The sequence below is a fragment of the Scleropages formosus genome, chromosome 16 (genome assembly GCF_900964775.1).
Source record: "Scleropages formosus chromosome 16, fSclFor1.1, whole genome shotgun sequence".
Classification (NCBI taxonomy): domain Eukaryota; kingdom Metazoa; phylum Chordata; class Actinopteri; order Osteoglossiformes; family Osteoglossidae; genus Scleropages; species Scleropages formosus.
This window is the reverse complement of record NC_041821.1, coordinates 15,496,574-15,510,522: the sequence shown is the minus strand read 5'-3', so window position 1 is coordinate 15,510,522 and position 13,949 is coordinate 15,496,574. Positions and strand designations below refer to the sequence as shown.

Genomic DNA, 13,949 nt, shown 5'->3' with positions numbered 1-13,949 from the left:
GGAGATGGGAGTTGAAGACCTCTCTGACAGGGGCCTCCGCCAAACGTTCCCAACAGACCCTCACTATGGGTTTGGGCCTGCCAGGTCTGTCCAGCTTTTTCCCCCGCCATCGAATCCAACTCACCACCAGGTCGTGATCAGTTGACAGCTCAGCCCCTCTCTTCACCCGAGTGTCCAAGACATATGGCCGAAGGTCAGAAGAAACGACTACAAAGTCGATCATCGACCTCCGACCTAGGGTGTCCTGGTGCCAAGTGCACTGATGGACACCCTTATGCATGAACATGGTGTTTGTTATGGATAAACCGCGACTAGCACAGAAATCCAATAACAACTCACCGCTCGGGTTCAGATCAGAGAGGCCGCTCCTCCCAATCACGCCCCTCCAGGTATCACTGTCGCTGCCCACGTGGGCGTTAAAGTCCCCCAGTAGAACGACAGAGTCCCCAGTGGGAGCGCTTTCCAGCACGCCCCCCAGGGACTCTAAAAAGGCCGGGTACTCTACACTGCCGCTAGGCGCATAAGCACAAACGACAGTGAGAGACCGTTCCCTGACCCGAAGGCGTAGGGAGACGACCCTCTCATTCACCGGGGTAGACTCTAACACATGGCGGCTGAACTGGGGGGCTATTAATAAGCCCACACCCGCCCGCCGCCTCTCACCTTGGGCAATGCCAGAATAGTGGAGAGTCCACCCTTGATCGAGAAGAGTGGTTCCAGAACCCAAGCTGCGAGTGGAAGTGAGCCCGACTATATCTAGACGGTATCTCTCAACTTCCCGCACCAGCTCAGGCTCCTTCCCCGTCAGTGAGGTGACGTTCCAAGTCCCAAAAACCAGAGTTGGCGCCCGAGGTTTGGGTCGGCCGGGCACTCGGCCCTGACCACCGCCCAAATCACAATGCACCGGCCCCTTACGGTTTCTCCGGCAAATAGTGAGCCCACCGAAGACATTAAAATATTTTGCATGTATTTGAGCTTTATTTTAGATCTATGGGCATAGAGTTTTAATATAAATTAAAACATGCATAGCTTGTGTGCATCAGAAAGTATAGTATGCTTTTAGTTGTGACCAAATAAAAAGCATATCCACATTTATCATAAGATTTTATTTGAAGAGAAAAACAATGAAACCACAGGCAAAACTGGCCCATGTTGAGAACAAAATACTTTATTTATAAGAATGGCATTTCTGCCCTTGTTATTGTGGAGAGTAGGAAGGAACCTTCCGCTGGGTATGAGTGCGAGGGAAAGGTTTGTTACAGAGTCGCCTTCGCTTGTGTAGTTTTGGCCAATGCCTTTAGGTCTGAGATGCATTTGGCGATACTCTCCTTCTCCTACAAGACAAAGTTGTGGTTGTATAAGCATTATTTAAAATTAATTAGAAAAAGCAATGAAAATGTAAAATAGACTTAAGCAGCCTTTTACATACACAATTAAGGCACAAAAACAAGTGGAAATGGCAGTTAAGGACAATACCCATACGGAAACCAAATAAGCCACAATACTGCAATACACATCAAATAAATCAGATTAAAAAATATTTTATATACAGTATATTGGCTCAATTCCTTCACGTGCTATGAAAAAATAAGTTATGTGCATGTTTTCAGTTATAGTTACTGATACATAGACAACAGTATATGAATATTTCCTTCCCAATCTACTAGGCTGTTTACATTGCCATATCCCAGTAGCAAGTGTAACATGCTACTGCATGAGTATGTAAGTTTCCGAAGTGCATACAATGTGGAAAAACAGTAAAGATCTAATGTACACAACACATGAAGTTTTGAGGTCATACCTGCTGGGGTGTTATGCTCTTAACCACATTCTTCTCCACCCAGTTCACCATGTGCTCTTGTTCCATGTGGCGGTGGAGGTTTTGTAGTTGAATCTGGTAGTCCAGCCGCTTCTTTACCTCATTGGTCACCATGTGCAGCCTTTCACGATAGTTTGTCTCCAGAAGCATGGCTACATTGTTCTGAAGGAGAGAGGGACATAGTACAGGTTCTCAGGGAGAGAAAGTGATCAACTAACCAACTGGAGGTACAGAATCACTATGATATATCCATGTTATTCACAGGCAATTACTACACATTAAATACTACACTAATTCATATGCTGAACCAGACATTACAGCATAAATAAGTATGCTTATTCTCACCCTTTTAGCATCAAAGAGCATCTGCCGTCCCTCAATTCTCCACTGTTCTTTCTTTTCATCTTCAATAGCTGAAGTCAGACTACTCATGGCTGCATCCTTCACGTCCTGCACCTTGGCAGCTTTCTCCTGCAAGTAGAGAAATGATGGTCTAAATTCATGAAATTTAAACTTCATTCAAATTACATTTTGGGGAAAGCTGACCCAACTACCACAACCCAGACCTCAACCTGGAGATTCTTCTGGTATAAAACTAAATCATTTAAGCCTCACACCAAGCAAGTCACAGTGAAAACAAGTCTTTCATACATTTGTCTACTAATACTGCAAAAATCTGTCATAGGGCTCAATTATTGCATTGGAGTGTGGTCAGCAGGCTTTTCAGCTCTGACTACATCACAAAGAGCTTAAAAATTCTGATCAGGATGGTAAGTTGAATCAGGTGGTTTACTGCCTGGCTGGAAGAAAAGTCTCCAGGACTGTCACTGAAAAATCCATATCTACAGCTTTCAGTAATTACTGTAAGCAGAAAAACAACTTACATCATTCAGTTTGTCAGCAAACGCAGCTATACCGGGTCCAAATTTTTTGACACCATAGATGAGGACGGCGCCAATGGAGGCGGCAGCGAAGGTCTCATGGTTGATGACGTAGATTTCTTTGGACAGCATGTATAGCAGCAGGCCAGTACCCAGTACATATGGTCCTTAAGGAAGAGCATCCAACTAGTCAAAGTGAAGTTCAGATCATATCATAAGGCTAATACTGAAGATTTGTTTGTAAAGGGAATCCTCATAAAGAACACTCCTTTACAATTAATTTAAAGGGGGAAAAATAAAGAATGCATTCTAAAAAAGGTTCAGCCATTTTAACAAAACATCCAGAATTCCTGCCTTATTGTTTAACAAACCAGAAAATCTAACTGAAAAAGTCCAGCCCAGAATATCAGAACTGATTTGGACACCAGACTTAAGACCACCATGTTCAAAGTCAAATGTCAGTTACACACTTAACCTGCATGTCTCTGTAATGTGGGAGGAAACAGAGACAAGGAGAGCATGTAAAGTCCATACACACTGAGTGAGGATATAACCTACATTCTCTTGTACCACTCAGGCACTGTGAGGCAGCAGCACTGCTTGCTGCACTAAAGGATTACTATTTCTCATTAATTTTTTAGTAGTGTAGTTAGCGCTGCTCCATGTTAATTGTAGGGTTTTAGCAAAATAGAGACATGATCCTATTCAGTTAAATTTAAACATGGTCTAGGGACAACAACCTAGGTACAGTGATGTAAAAAAAAAAAAAGTAGAACTGTATTTCTACAGAAACCTAACACACGGAATTAATTTCAGTTTATTTCATCCTCTGGGACAGGACCAACCTGTGACCCCTGTCTTAGGGTACAGAAACTGAAAGAACTCCTCCGGGATGATGCCATGGCGGACCTTGCCCCCCTTCTCAGGGAGTGGTGGTACAGGGGCACAGGTTTGAGGAGAGATGTGGAGGCAGCGAGAGGCCTGAACCAGCCTGGATGGTGTTCAGAAAAGCAAACATATTTGATCATTTGATGCAAGTATCTTCTCTCCTGTGACTCCTGTTTTTAAAACACATGAAGAACACAAAGCAAATAACCTGCACACACACCACACTTTAATAAATCCAATTAGGAGGAATGGTTCTCTTCATAACAGCACATTCAGATATGTTAAGTCATTTACTAAACAAGACACTACCAGGAGCATTTTGGTCTACAACATTTAAAAACTATTTAGTGAAAAACTGGAAAGACAAGGAATGTGCAACTCCTACTCCTAGGTGACAGAGCCTTGAATACATGCATTATATGCACTACATACATACAACATGTAGGAATGCTTGCAAGCTGCTATTTACAATTTGAACCTATCCGGACCTGCAAAGACCACTACTTGTCAGACCAAAGGTCCTGCAAGTTTCAGAGGTCAGATGGCAGCAGTGTTAGAGCTTGTCCGCATCTTCCTAGGACTTATTTTTCCTCTATCTGCATCATCAAGCCATGTTCCTATGCAGACAACCTGTAGAGGTCATGTGTAAAACAAGTGATCAAAATGTCATCTTTAACCAGCAGCAAAAATTGTCCTTCACGTTACATATGAAACAGTGTGTCTGCAGCATTGTCATAACTAGAGCTGTCAGTCAAGGGCAGCAGACAGTGCAGTGGTTAGAGCCATCACCTTACCCTCCTGCTGTAGTAACCTTCAATGTGCTACACTGAATTGCTCCAGTAAAACTGACCAGCTGCATAAAGGGTTAAATAATTATAACTTAACTTTGGGGGAAAGCGCCATCCAAATAAATAAATGTATCAACCCACAGAAACCTTGCAGCAGTCATTTCAACTTTAGATCTCCACAGAGCTAAACCTGCATTCATATTATTTCTTACCAACATGTTTAACTGGGGTGGGGAGATGTTACCTGTAACGTACAATATTACCTAAGCACATTTCCATCTGTCTGCTGTGCCTGAATGTAACCCCTTCTACCTTCACTTACTCTTCAACTGAGTAAAATACTACCGGGTTTTAAGTTGCAGTTTTTTGCATATGGTGCAAACTGCTTTTAGACTGCTTATTTACTTTCAACATCAGCAACAATTACAATTCCCTGTACTCCTGGTGGTATAGTACAGTACAACAGGTGGTGTGTCCTGGTTCACTGTTGGTGAACAGAAGAGATCCACGATGCCCACAGTGTGTACCTACCCTGCACCAAGGGACCCGCCGCTCTTCAGGGCAGAGGCTGATGGGGACAGCGAGAAACAATTACGGAAATTTATCATCATCATGCATGTGTCAAGCAGAATGCTTCTCTTTGGTAACCAGCAATTATAATTAAATATTTATCAAGCAAGTGAACTTGCAATATTAGGTATGCATGCAGCTAACCAGGAAAGCAGACAGAGCAGAGGCAGATAAACACTAGTGGCCTAGGACTGACTATGAGACTGAGAGAGAGGAGTGAGGACACGGCGAGGTGTTCAGACACCGGTACCGCAGTGGCAGAGCTCTGACTATTATTATATTCATGATAATTGTGTTCGTCTAAGAACCTGAGCAGCCGTCATACTTAACCGTGAAACTCGTTTACCCCCATACTTGATTTTTTTGTGTAAATAAGGAAAAGCTGTCCACGTCGAGCGCGGTAAAGCAAGCAAGCAAGCAAGCAAGCAAGCAAGGCCGGCCTCTCACTCTCTCACTCACCAACCAACCACCAAGCCAAGTAACATGGCATGCCGAAATAATAATAGCTTATATTGAACATAAGAGTTACCTGGAATAAACACCAGTCTAGACAACATGTCTGGTGTTAAAACGTCTCCAGCAGAAATAAAAGCCGGGTTCCTGTCACTTCACCTCTGCTGGAGTTCAGCAGCCGCTCTATGTCCTTCCGCAGCGGGCACACAGTGGCGTGATGGCGGCCAAGTCTCGCTCGTAGTGTCGCGAGATTCTTCGTGAGATTCTTTTGTCTACGTCATTACAGCTACTGCTGGCATCTGTAGCCGCGGAGGACCCGTAACTCGAGCTTTTCTTTCCCGTTTGTAAAGAAGTTAAACATTATAAAAACGCCAGTCTGTTTTCTCTAAACTACAAAGCTGTGAGAACTGTGCTTCAATTGGCGTCTTACCTTATTTGTGATGAAAAAGTTTTTTCTGTATATTTATATTAATTTTTGTATTTATTTAATTGTTCTTCCTTTCCCCATCCATTGTTGTTTATTGTAGTATTTGGATCTGGTTTCATGTTTATTTTATGATGCTCACTTTTGTAACTAGGCCTATTGCTTTTTGTCTATGAAGTTTGCTAAATAAAATAAAATAAGCCATGGAGAACTAAGCATTGTTGGGTAATTCACACAGTGCCTGCTAAATCCACTAGGTCACAATCAATTGAAATTTAATACATCTTAATCCCTCAGTTTATTCACAAATTAGGTTTTGTTGCAAACATCAGACAAAGCTATAGTGAGTTAATTCACAGCCAGACTAGTATTTATTCTGTTTTTAAAAAGAGCTCATAAAATGAGGGGTCTCTATACTGGAAACATTGGGTTTGAGATGAGGAACTCCATGGAAAAGACATCTTATTTTCTTTAACGTGAAGCAATATCTTTTTTTTTCCTTTAAAATAACTAAAAATAATTGATGTTCATCATCTCCTTTCCACTTTGCTGTCTTCTGCTTTGCACAAATGGAGACCATGCTCTGCAGGCACCACAGGAGAATGAAACCGTGGAGTTGCCATGTGGTATGGACTCACATGGGGGGAACATTTTAAAGTGTTTCAACTTAAAATCCAGACCCCATCTTACTGGGTTTGACAAAGCCACCAATTTATCACAGAAACATGTTTGTCAGACTCCGGTTACCCAACAAAAAGTTCAATAAGACATCTATTCGCTAGGTACAAGTAGACTACCTACACTAGACTACCTACATTTACATTTATTCATTTAGCAGACGTCTGCTAAATGAATAAATGTAAATGTAGGTAGTTTCATGAAACCCAACAGGGAGGAGGGAAGAGGGACACTACACCTACACACCTACACACCTACACCTGTTCCCCATGTTCCCCTAACTCCCGCAGTAGGTATGGCGCCTGTCCCATAGAGATGTAGGGATAGAGAGGACCAAAACCCCAATAAGCACACCTCTGACATTTACTGTCTTGCACCTACCTCTGTTTTGCATGAACAAACAGCGAACCTCAGGTTGTTAGCCTGTCTCAAGTTGTTTGTCCTGTCCATCCTATGTAGTCCAAGTGCTACATAAAGTTCTTGACAACCTAAATGTCAACATTAAAGAAGATTCATGTTTTTTAACCAACAGGTAGCTTTGTAACCATGTACTTCCTCTGCCTTAATATTTAAACTCTCCGTGACGTTGTTCTGATGTAATGCTAATTAAAAAGAAATAAATTACTCCATACATGTCTCCAAAGAGAACTGAACAAGGCGAGTTCAAGCATCAAAAATTCCACCTTCTCCCAAGTTTAGCACAATTGTCGGGTGCCTCTCTTCTATGAACTTGCTGCTGATGTATCTTAAGGTAGAAAAGACGCGTAAAAGTCTTCCCGCAGTCGCTGCAGCCGAATGGCCTTTCTCCCGTGTGTATTCGTTTGTGTCTTTTCAGATTGCTTTGCTGAGTGAAACACTTCCCACACAGGCCACAACTGTATGGTTTCTCTCCAGTATGAATTCGCAGGTGTTCATAGAGGTTACTCTGATGAGTGAATTGCTTTCCACAATGCACGCATCCATACGGTTTCTCCCCTGTGTGAATCCTCCGGTGTCTGTAGAGATTATTTCGGTGGCTGAAGCTCTTCCTACAAATTGTGCAACTAAACTTCTTCTCTGCCTGATTTTGGAAATGTCCAAAGAGATTATTCAGATGGCTTTCGTTATCCCCACATCCCAAATCAGTGCTCCTGGCTCTGTTGTTCCTCTTTAGAGTTCTCTTTTCGTTACTAGTCCTGCTTCCTCCAAACTTTTCTTCTGAGTTCAACCCCGTAACATTGTCCCTTATTTCGTTCCTTATTTCTGTATCTAAATTGTGATGTTCAGGCCACTCCCCAGTCTCTCTCTTAAGAATGCACGATGGCTCTTTGCTTTGTCCTGGCACTGAAAATCTATCCTCAAACTGGATCTCATCCTCCTGTTTAATGGTAAGCATCAGCATGCCAGGTTCTGAGTTCTCCAGAAGTAGTTCTGAGGGGGACAGGCTGACAGAAGTATTGCTTACTGCAGGAACACTTGAGTCTGCATGGGGTCTTTCTACACTGACCTGCCCATATGCTTCTTGAGCATCTGTATCAGAGGATCTTCCTACTGAGATGGGACCATGCAAACACGGGGTCTTAGAATCACTGCAATCCTGGGCCAGGAGAAACCCCTGCTGTCCGCCTTTACCAAACACACTGTCAGCACCCACACTCCTTCTCTCCAGTGCCTGACTACACCTTGGGGGGAGGCATTTTCTACTTGGTTTTTGCTCTGGTTCGGCTTTAACTACACACCGGAGGCTCCTAGGCACCACCTCAATATGTCTGAGCCGCCATTGCTCACTAATTTCTGCTTGAATCACAGTTTGCTCAGCAAGAGTGCCAACTTGTTCCTTACGCTGCCTACACCCCACCAGAAGCATTTCTCCACAGTCGTTACCTGCGGAGAGAGAAGGAACACACACTTCAACACATAAGCAGGTAGCACACACACTGACGTTTTAAAAAAATTAACCCAAAGCAAAATAAAAGTATTCAATCTTAAAAAATGTGAAAAGAGAAAACACATGACCCTTTCTACAGAAAACACGAAACAGCAGGATGATCTGAAGAAAAATCACAATAAAATCGCATAACAAGGTCCTGTATAATTTAAAACCACTAAAACGGCTTGTAAAAATATATTACATTTTATCATACAATGGAATTATAATACACCAGAATGGCATTTTTTCCCAGTTACATACTTGTCCTTCAGGAGGTCCTGACAAAGTAAATGTGAGATAAACATTCACTGGAACATTTATAAAATATGGGACACTTACTCTGTTTAGAGGAAAGCAAGATGGGAGAACATATTTCACATATATCACAATGCCAACTATCACAACCATCAGTTGTCTAATATTACAAGTGAATTAGCAGATTCAACACTACTGTTAATTTGTGCAGCTGATGCTTTTCTCATTGTTCTCAGTTAGAGTGTTAAGCTACTTACATTTATTAACCACTTACTGTATATGGCAGGGACATTTTTTATTGGAGCAATGCAGGGCAAACACATTGCTCACGGGTATTCCATAAAAAGGTGGGATTTGAATCTGCATCCTTTGAGCTTTTATACAAACAATCTTTGAACATGTCAGTATTAACACAGTTTAATCACTGTGACCTGCTGGGTTATTTCAAGGAGTCTGGCTGAAAAACTCAGGTGTGACCAGGCTGACAAGGTATGAGCTGGAGTTATGTTTTATTCATGCTATTTAGAGAAATGTGACTGATGAGGGACAACCATGAAGAACGTCACAAAGAGGAAATATATGAAAAGATGAGCTTTGGGCAACCACAACATCATTTGATAATTCCATGTGCATTTTTAATTAATTTATTTATTTCAGCTTTATCTGGTTTCAGTATATCTGCTATAACGTTCTGTAATATATATAGACAGACACACACACACACACACACACACACACACACACACACACTGGCTGAAGCTGCTCGTCCCGAGCAGGGTCACGGCAAGCTGGAGTAAGGCTGAAGGGTGAGGGGACACACCCAGGACGGGACGCCAGTCCATCACACGGCACCCCAAGCAGGACTCGAACCCCAGACCTGCCAGAGAGCAGGACCCGGCCAAACCCGCTGCACCACCGCACCCCCATACTGTATACATATATAACAAATACACATCAGTATTACTATCTAATATTTGGTATCCATTTGGGCCTCCAGACTGCTGACCTGATGTATGGTATAAAAGGCATTACCATGAGCACAGATATTGACATCTCCTACCATTCATGTTCATCTTTATCCCTCCAGGTGGTAAGCAGGTCAGCCAAGTATCCTCTAACTGCTTCTCCTTCAACACAGGTGATTCCTGCCTGTCTTCTCCCACATCTGCTACCTGTAGAAGCGAGATGATGTATCACTCAGGTCCTGGATGAAAACCAAGTATTTCTGAGAAAACTGAAGATCCTTGAGGTGTTGGAAGAAAATGTCTTTTTTTCCCCTCGGTTTCCTACCAGACAAGATGTTTTTCTTTGCAGATTCAAAGCAGCATCATTTAATAATTCTATATATGGATTTTAATTTATTTCAGCTTTATCTGGTTACAGCAGATCTGCTGGTTCAAAAGTTCTACTTAGGCATTTTAACACCCATCTTAAAATTATTTAATGAGCACTTTGGAAGTCTTGACAAGAGAATTCAGCCCTCTTTAGTTAAAAAAGGTACTGTGAAATAATTCTTGAGCATATTAAAACCATCTTCTATTTTCCCATCTTGTTTTGGCTATTTCCCAGTGATACCGTGAAAGTAATAAATACACCAGATCAGTGTGAATCGTCTGAGAAGACCTTCACAGTGATTTCTCTTCTCTGAAGTAACAGGTTCTGTAGCACTGAATGAATGAATGAATGAATGAATGAATCTTTATTAATCCCAGAGGAAACTTGATTTTGGTGGCAGCAGCATACAATGTACAAAAAACATGCATGCACACAACATATATGTACATGCACAGAGAGGTGAAAGTACATATTATTAGGAAAATAAGTTTGGAAATGAATAAACAGGCAAACATCCTTAAAAGAAGGTGAGGAGAGGACTGAAGTGGGATGATGGGTGAAGTAACATGGTGCAGGGTGTGGTGGGGCACAGAAAAAGAGTAATGTGATTCGGTCATTACAAGGTCAGCCCCTGGCAGTGCTGTCTCACTGCAGAGCCCGAGGGCGGCTGCTACAAACGACCTGTGGCAGAACACCGCAAGTGGATCAGCCTGCTGCTAAAAGCGCTCCTTTGATTTACTATGGTGATGTGCACCGGATGCGAATCACAATAGTGCAATTAGTGTTTCAAGTAAGGGGGCGTGGTGGTGCAGAGGGTTTGGCTGGGTCCTGCTCTCTGGCGGGTCTGGGGTTCGAGTCCTGCTTGGGGTGCCTTGTGATGGACTGGCGTCTCGTCCTGGGTGCGTCCCCTCCCCCTCCAGCCTTACACCCTGTGTTGCCGGGTTAAGCTCCAGCTCACCGTGACCCTGCTTGGGACAAGCAGCTTCAGCCAGTGTGTGTTTGTGTGTGTTTCAAGTACCCATAAACAGCTACTGAATAAAGACCACATGTAAAACTGTTGACAGCAAAGCTTGACAGAGTAATATTGGGTTTACTACTGCAAGCGGTAAACGCAGGAGTAGGCCTCATAGTTGCTAAGGACATGGACTTGCAACCTTGAATTTGCTGACTAACATCTTAGAAAGTTTCACAGATATTAATGTTTAACAATTACTGTACGCCGGCTTCTTTCCTTAGGAGCACAAACAGAACTGGAAGCTTGCTTCTGGCATGATTTGTTTCTAAATCCAAACCAGATGTTTTATAAACATCAAACATACATTTAAACTCATAATCATCATTTCACAACATAATCATCCATTCTGACCAACATGAGCTTTCTTTTCATCTCCACAATAATAAAAGCTCAGTAACACAGATATTACTTAGATTGCGTGAAAGTCTCAAGCTATAATAAATAAAATTCTTTTTAAGACTTGTAACATTATTAAATATCATGTACAAAACTAGCTTAAAATGACCGAAAACAGAAAAACCTTGTCTCCACAAACACATTCCTGTTAAATATCTATTGTGAATGGATTCATTACATAATGTGAAGCATTTCAATTCATCATCTTGTTCTTTATCACGAACACTCAAGAATACTAGATGGGAGCTGTGGAGCACTGTGGAAGTGGCCAGAATGAATCCATTCCCTCACTCCTATTGCGTCGGGGCGCGCCTCCCTGACAACCAACGACCGGGTGCAAAAACGAAGGACGCATTCACTCAGCAACAAGGAAATCTTAGAAAACAGATGAGTGAAGGAAACACGTCTAAACTTAAGTAAATGGAAATGATATTGTGAGTGTTGTAAATTTGTAATCTTCAAAACAAAAATGTGTAACATTACCATTGCAAAAAGCCAATGTATTAATTTTCATTTAGTCACAGTGCAGAGAGAGGTACAGTGTCACACAATGTTTAATTTAAAGTGCTTACCCATCTATAAAATAGGGTATTCTTCCTAAAGCAGTTCAGGTTAAGTGCCACAAAATCCCTAGCTGTTACTCCACCTACCGGGCAACACAAAAGCTGTCTTACCACTCGAGTAGGCGAGACGGAGCACGGCTCCCGAGGCTCCGCAGCTTCCCAGTCATCCATGTGCCGTGTCTCCACGCAGAGGCCCTGCATCTCAGGGTCCTGGTCTTTGCAGAAACACCAAGACACAACATCGCTTTACGTTCACTATCGTAACAGTGACGTAACGGTTGTATGACACTCCGGTGTGATCAGTGAAGGGTATATGGGACAGATGGTGAAACAGTGGCTAGAGAACTGCAAGTTCCTTTGGAGAAAAGCAACAGCAAAATGAATACATGTATTTCAGGGGTAAGCAGGAGTTTTATGACACTGATGTGTGATCAGTGTATTTCAGGGGTAAATATATTAGAGTGACATGAAACTGGTGTGCGATCAGTGTATTTCGGGCATAAATAAGAGTTAAATGACACTGGTCCACTGGTGTGTGATCAGTGTATTTCAGGGGTAAACAGGAGTTTTATGACAATGGTGTGTGATGAGTGTATTTTGGGGTAAATATGTTAAGAGTGACATGAAACTGCTGTGTGATCAGTGTATTTCAGGGGTAAAAAAGAGTTAATGACAGACACTGCCAGTGAACCACGGTTACGGTGCGATTACCGGCTCCCTCCACCGCCTTCACTCTGCGCTCCAGCGCCCGGATCTCCTCCTGTTTCCGACTCACTTCGAGGCGCAGCGCAGCGCAGCTCCGCTCCACGAGCTGCACTATATCCGCCACGGCCGCCCGCGTGAGCAGCTCCATGATGGAGGTGAGCTGCGCGCGAAAGTCGGCGGAACTCGGCACGTTTGAGGCCATGATGATGATTTCTGTCCTTACAGTCTCTCCCAAGAGACAGCTGCAGCGACCGGGAGGGATTCGGCGTGTCTAAAAGCGCGCGTTTTCCCGCATCGCAGTCAGTCGCGCGTCGCCCAGCGGCTCGTGCCCAACAGCAGCACCACTCGCGTTCCCGGGAAGTTCCCCGGTAAACAGCTGCCGTGGCCGCACTACTGGGCGCAAAGACCTTCCCTCCGCAAGACCCGCGACGCGCGGCAGGAGGCTGGCGATGAAAACTTCGAAGCTCTGTAAGTGCAGCGCTCCCAGCGGACATGGCAGGAATCTCTATGAGATGCAACGGGGGTGCTCACTCTTTAGGGTGGGGGTTCTTCTTCGGTGAAACATACATAGAAGAAAATACACCGTTTTTTATTAATTTTTCAGGATAGAAATAATTGATATATATAAAGATAAGTAGATATTTGTGGATTGTGTATTTGTTTTGTTTCTGTGATTTTGTTCTTATCACTCTTCTGAGTCTGTGATCATTTGGACCACACACACACACACACACACACACACACACACACACACACACACTTTCTGACCCGCTTGTCCCATACGGGGTTGTGGGGAGCCGGAGCCTAACCCGGCAACTCAGGGCGTAAGGCTGGAGGGGGAGGGGACACACCCAGGACGGGACACCAGTCTGTCCCAAGGCACCCCAAGCAGGACTCGAACCCCAGACCCACCGGAGAGTAGGATCTGGTCCAACCCACTGCGCTACTGCGCTACCGCGCCCCCGCTCTCATTTGGACCAAAGTTTAATATTTCTAAACACACAGTACTGTACTGTTTCTTGGGATCTGTCATGTCTCTGCTGCTCCCAAGTGGAATTATTCAAATTCTATATATCACACAGTTAACATAACCAATAAACTAGCAGTGATCACAAAGAGAGGTAATCCAGTAGAGCTGTCACCCTCGCCGTTCACATAAACCCACCCTGCCTGCTATCATCGTGTATAACGACCTGCGATGTGCAGTGTTTGTGTGAATAAATACTCATTTATTGGAAGAAAAGTCATGGACATTACAACACATGACACC

General features: G+C 43.3%; 2 protein-coding genes across 3 annotated transcripts; both read right to left on the bottom strand.

Annotated features, from left to right (window-relative positions):
* Window positions 1–1,026: 1,026 nt before the first annotated feature.
* Window positions 1,027–5,643, bottom strand: atp5pb (ATP synthase peripheral stalk-membrane subunit b). Its single transcript, XM_018750807.1, has 7 exons — window positions 5,476–5,643; window positions 4,908–4,944; window positions 3,546–3,691; window positions 2,704–2,867; window positions 2,165–2,290; window positions 1,802–1,981; window positions 1,027–1,334 (listed from the first exon to the last, which is right to left on the bottom strand). The coding sequence occupies exons 1-7, from the start codon at window positions 5,501–5,503 to the stop codon at window positions 1,257–1,259; spliced, it is 759 nt and encodes a 252-aa protein (XP_018606323.1). The 5' UTR covers window positions 5,504–5,643; the 3' UTR covers window positions 1,027–1,256.
* Window positions 5,644–6,070: 427 nt separating this feature from the next.
* Window positions 6,071–13,067, bottom strand: LOC108933641 (zinc finger protein 1 homolog). Of its 2 annotated transcripts, none has more exons than XM_018750818.2 (4): window positions 12,686–13,067; window positions 12,086–12,189; window positions 9,726–9,837; window positions 6,071–8,364 (listed from the first exon to the last, which is right to left on the bottom strand). In XM_018750818.2, exons 1-4 carry the CDS (start codon window positions 12,879–12,881, stop codon window positions 7,172–7,174), a joined length of 1,605 nt encoding a protein of 534 aa, XP_018606334.1. In that variant the 5' UTR covers window positions 12,882–13,067; the 3' UTR covers window positions 6,071–7,171. The 2 variants fall into 2 exon arrangements, with proteins under 2 accessions (XP_018606334.1, XP_018606335.1); XM_018750819.2 differs by having other exon boundaries at window positions 12,086–12,184; window positions 12,686–12,759.
* Between the last annotated feature and the right edge of the window lie 882 nt (window positions 13,068–13,949).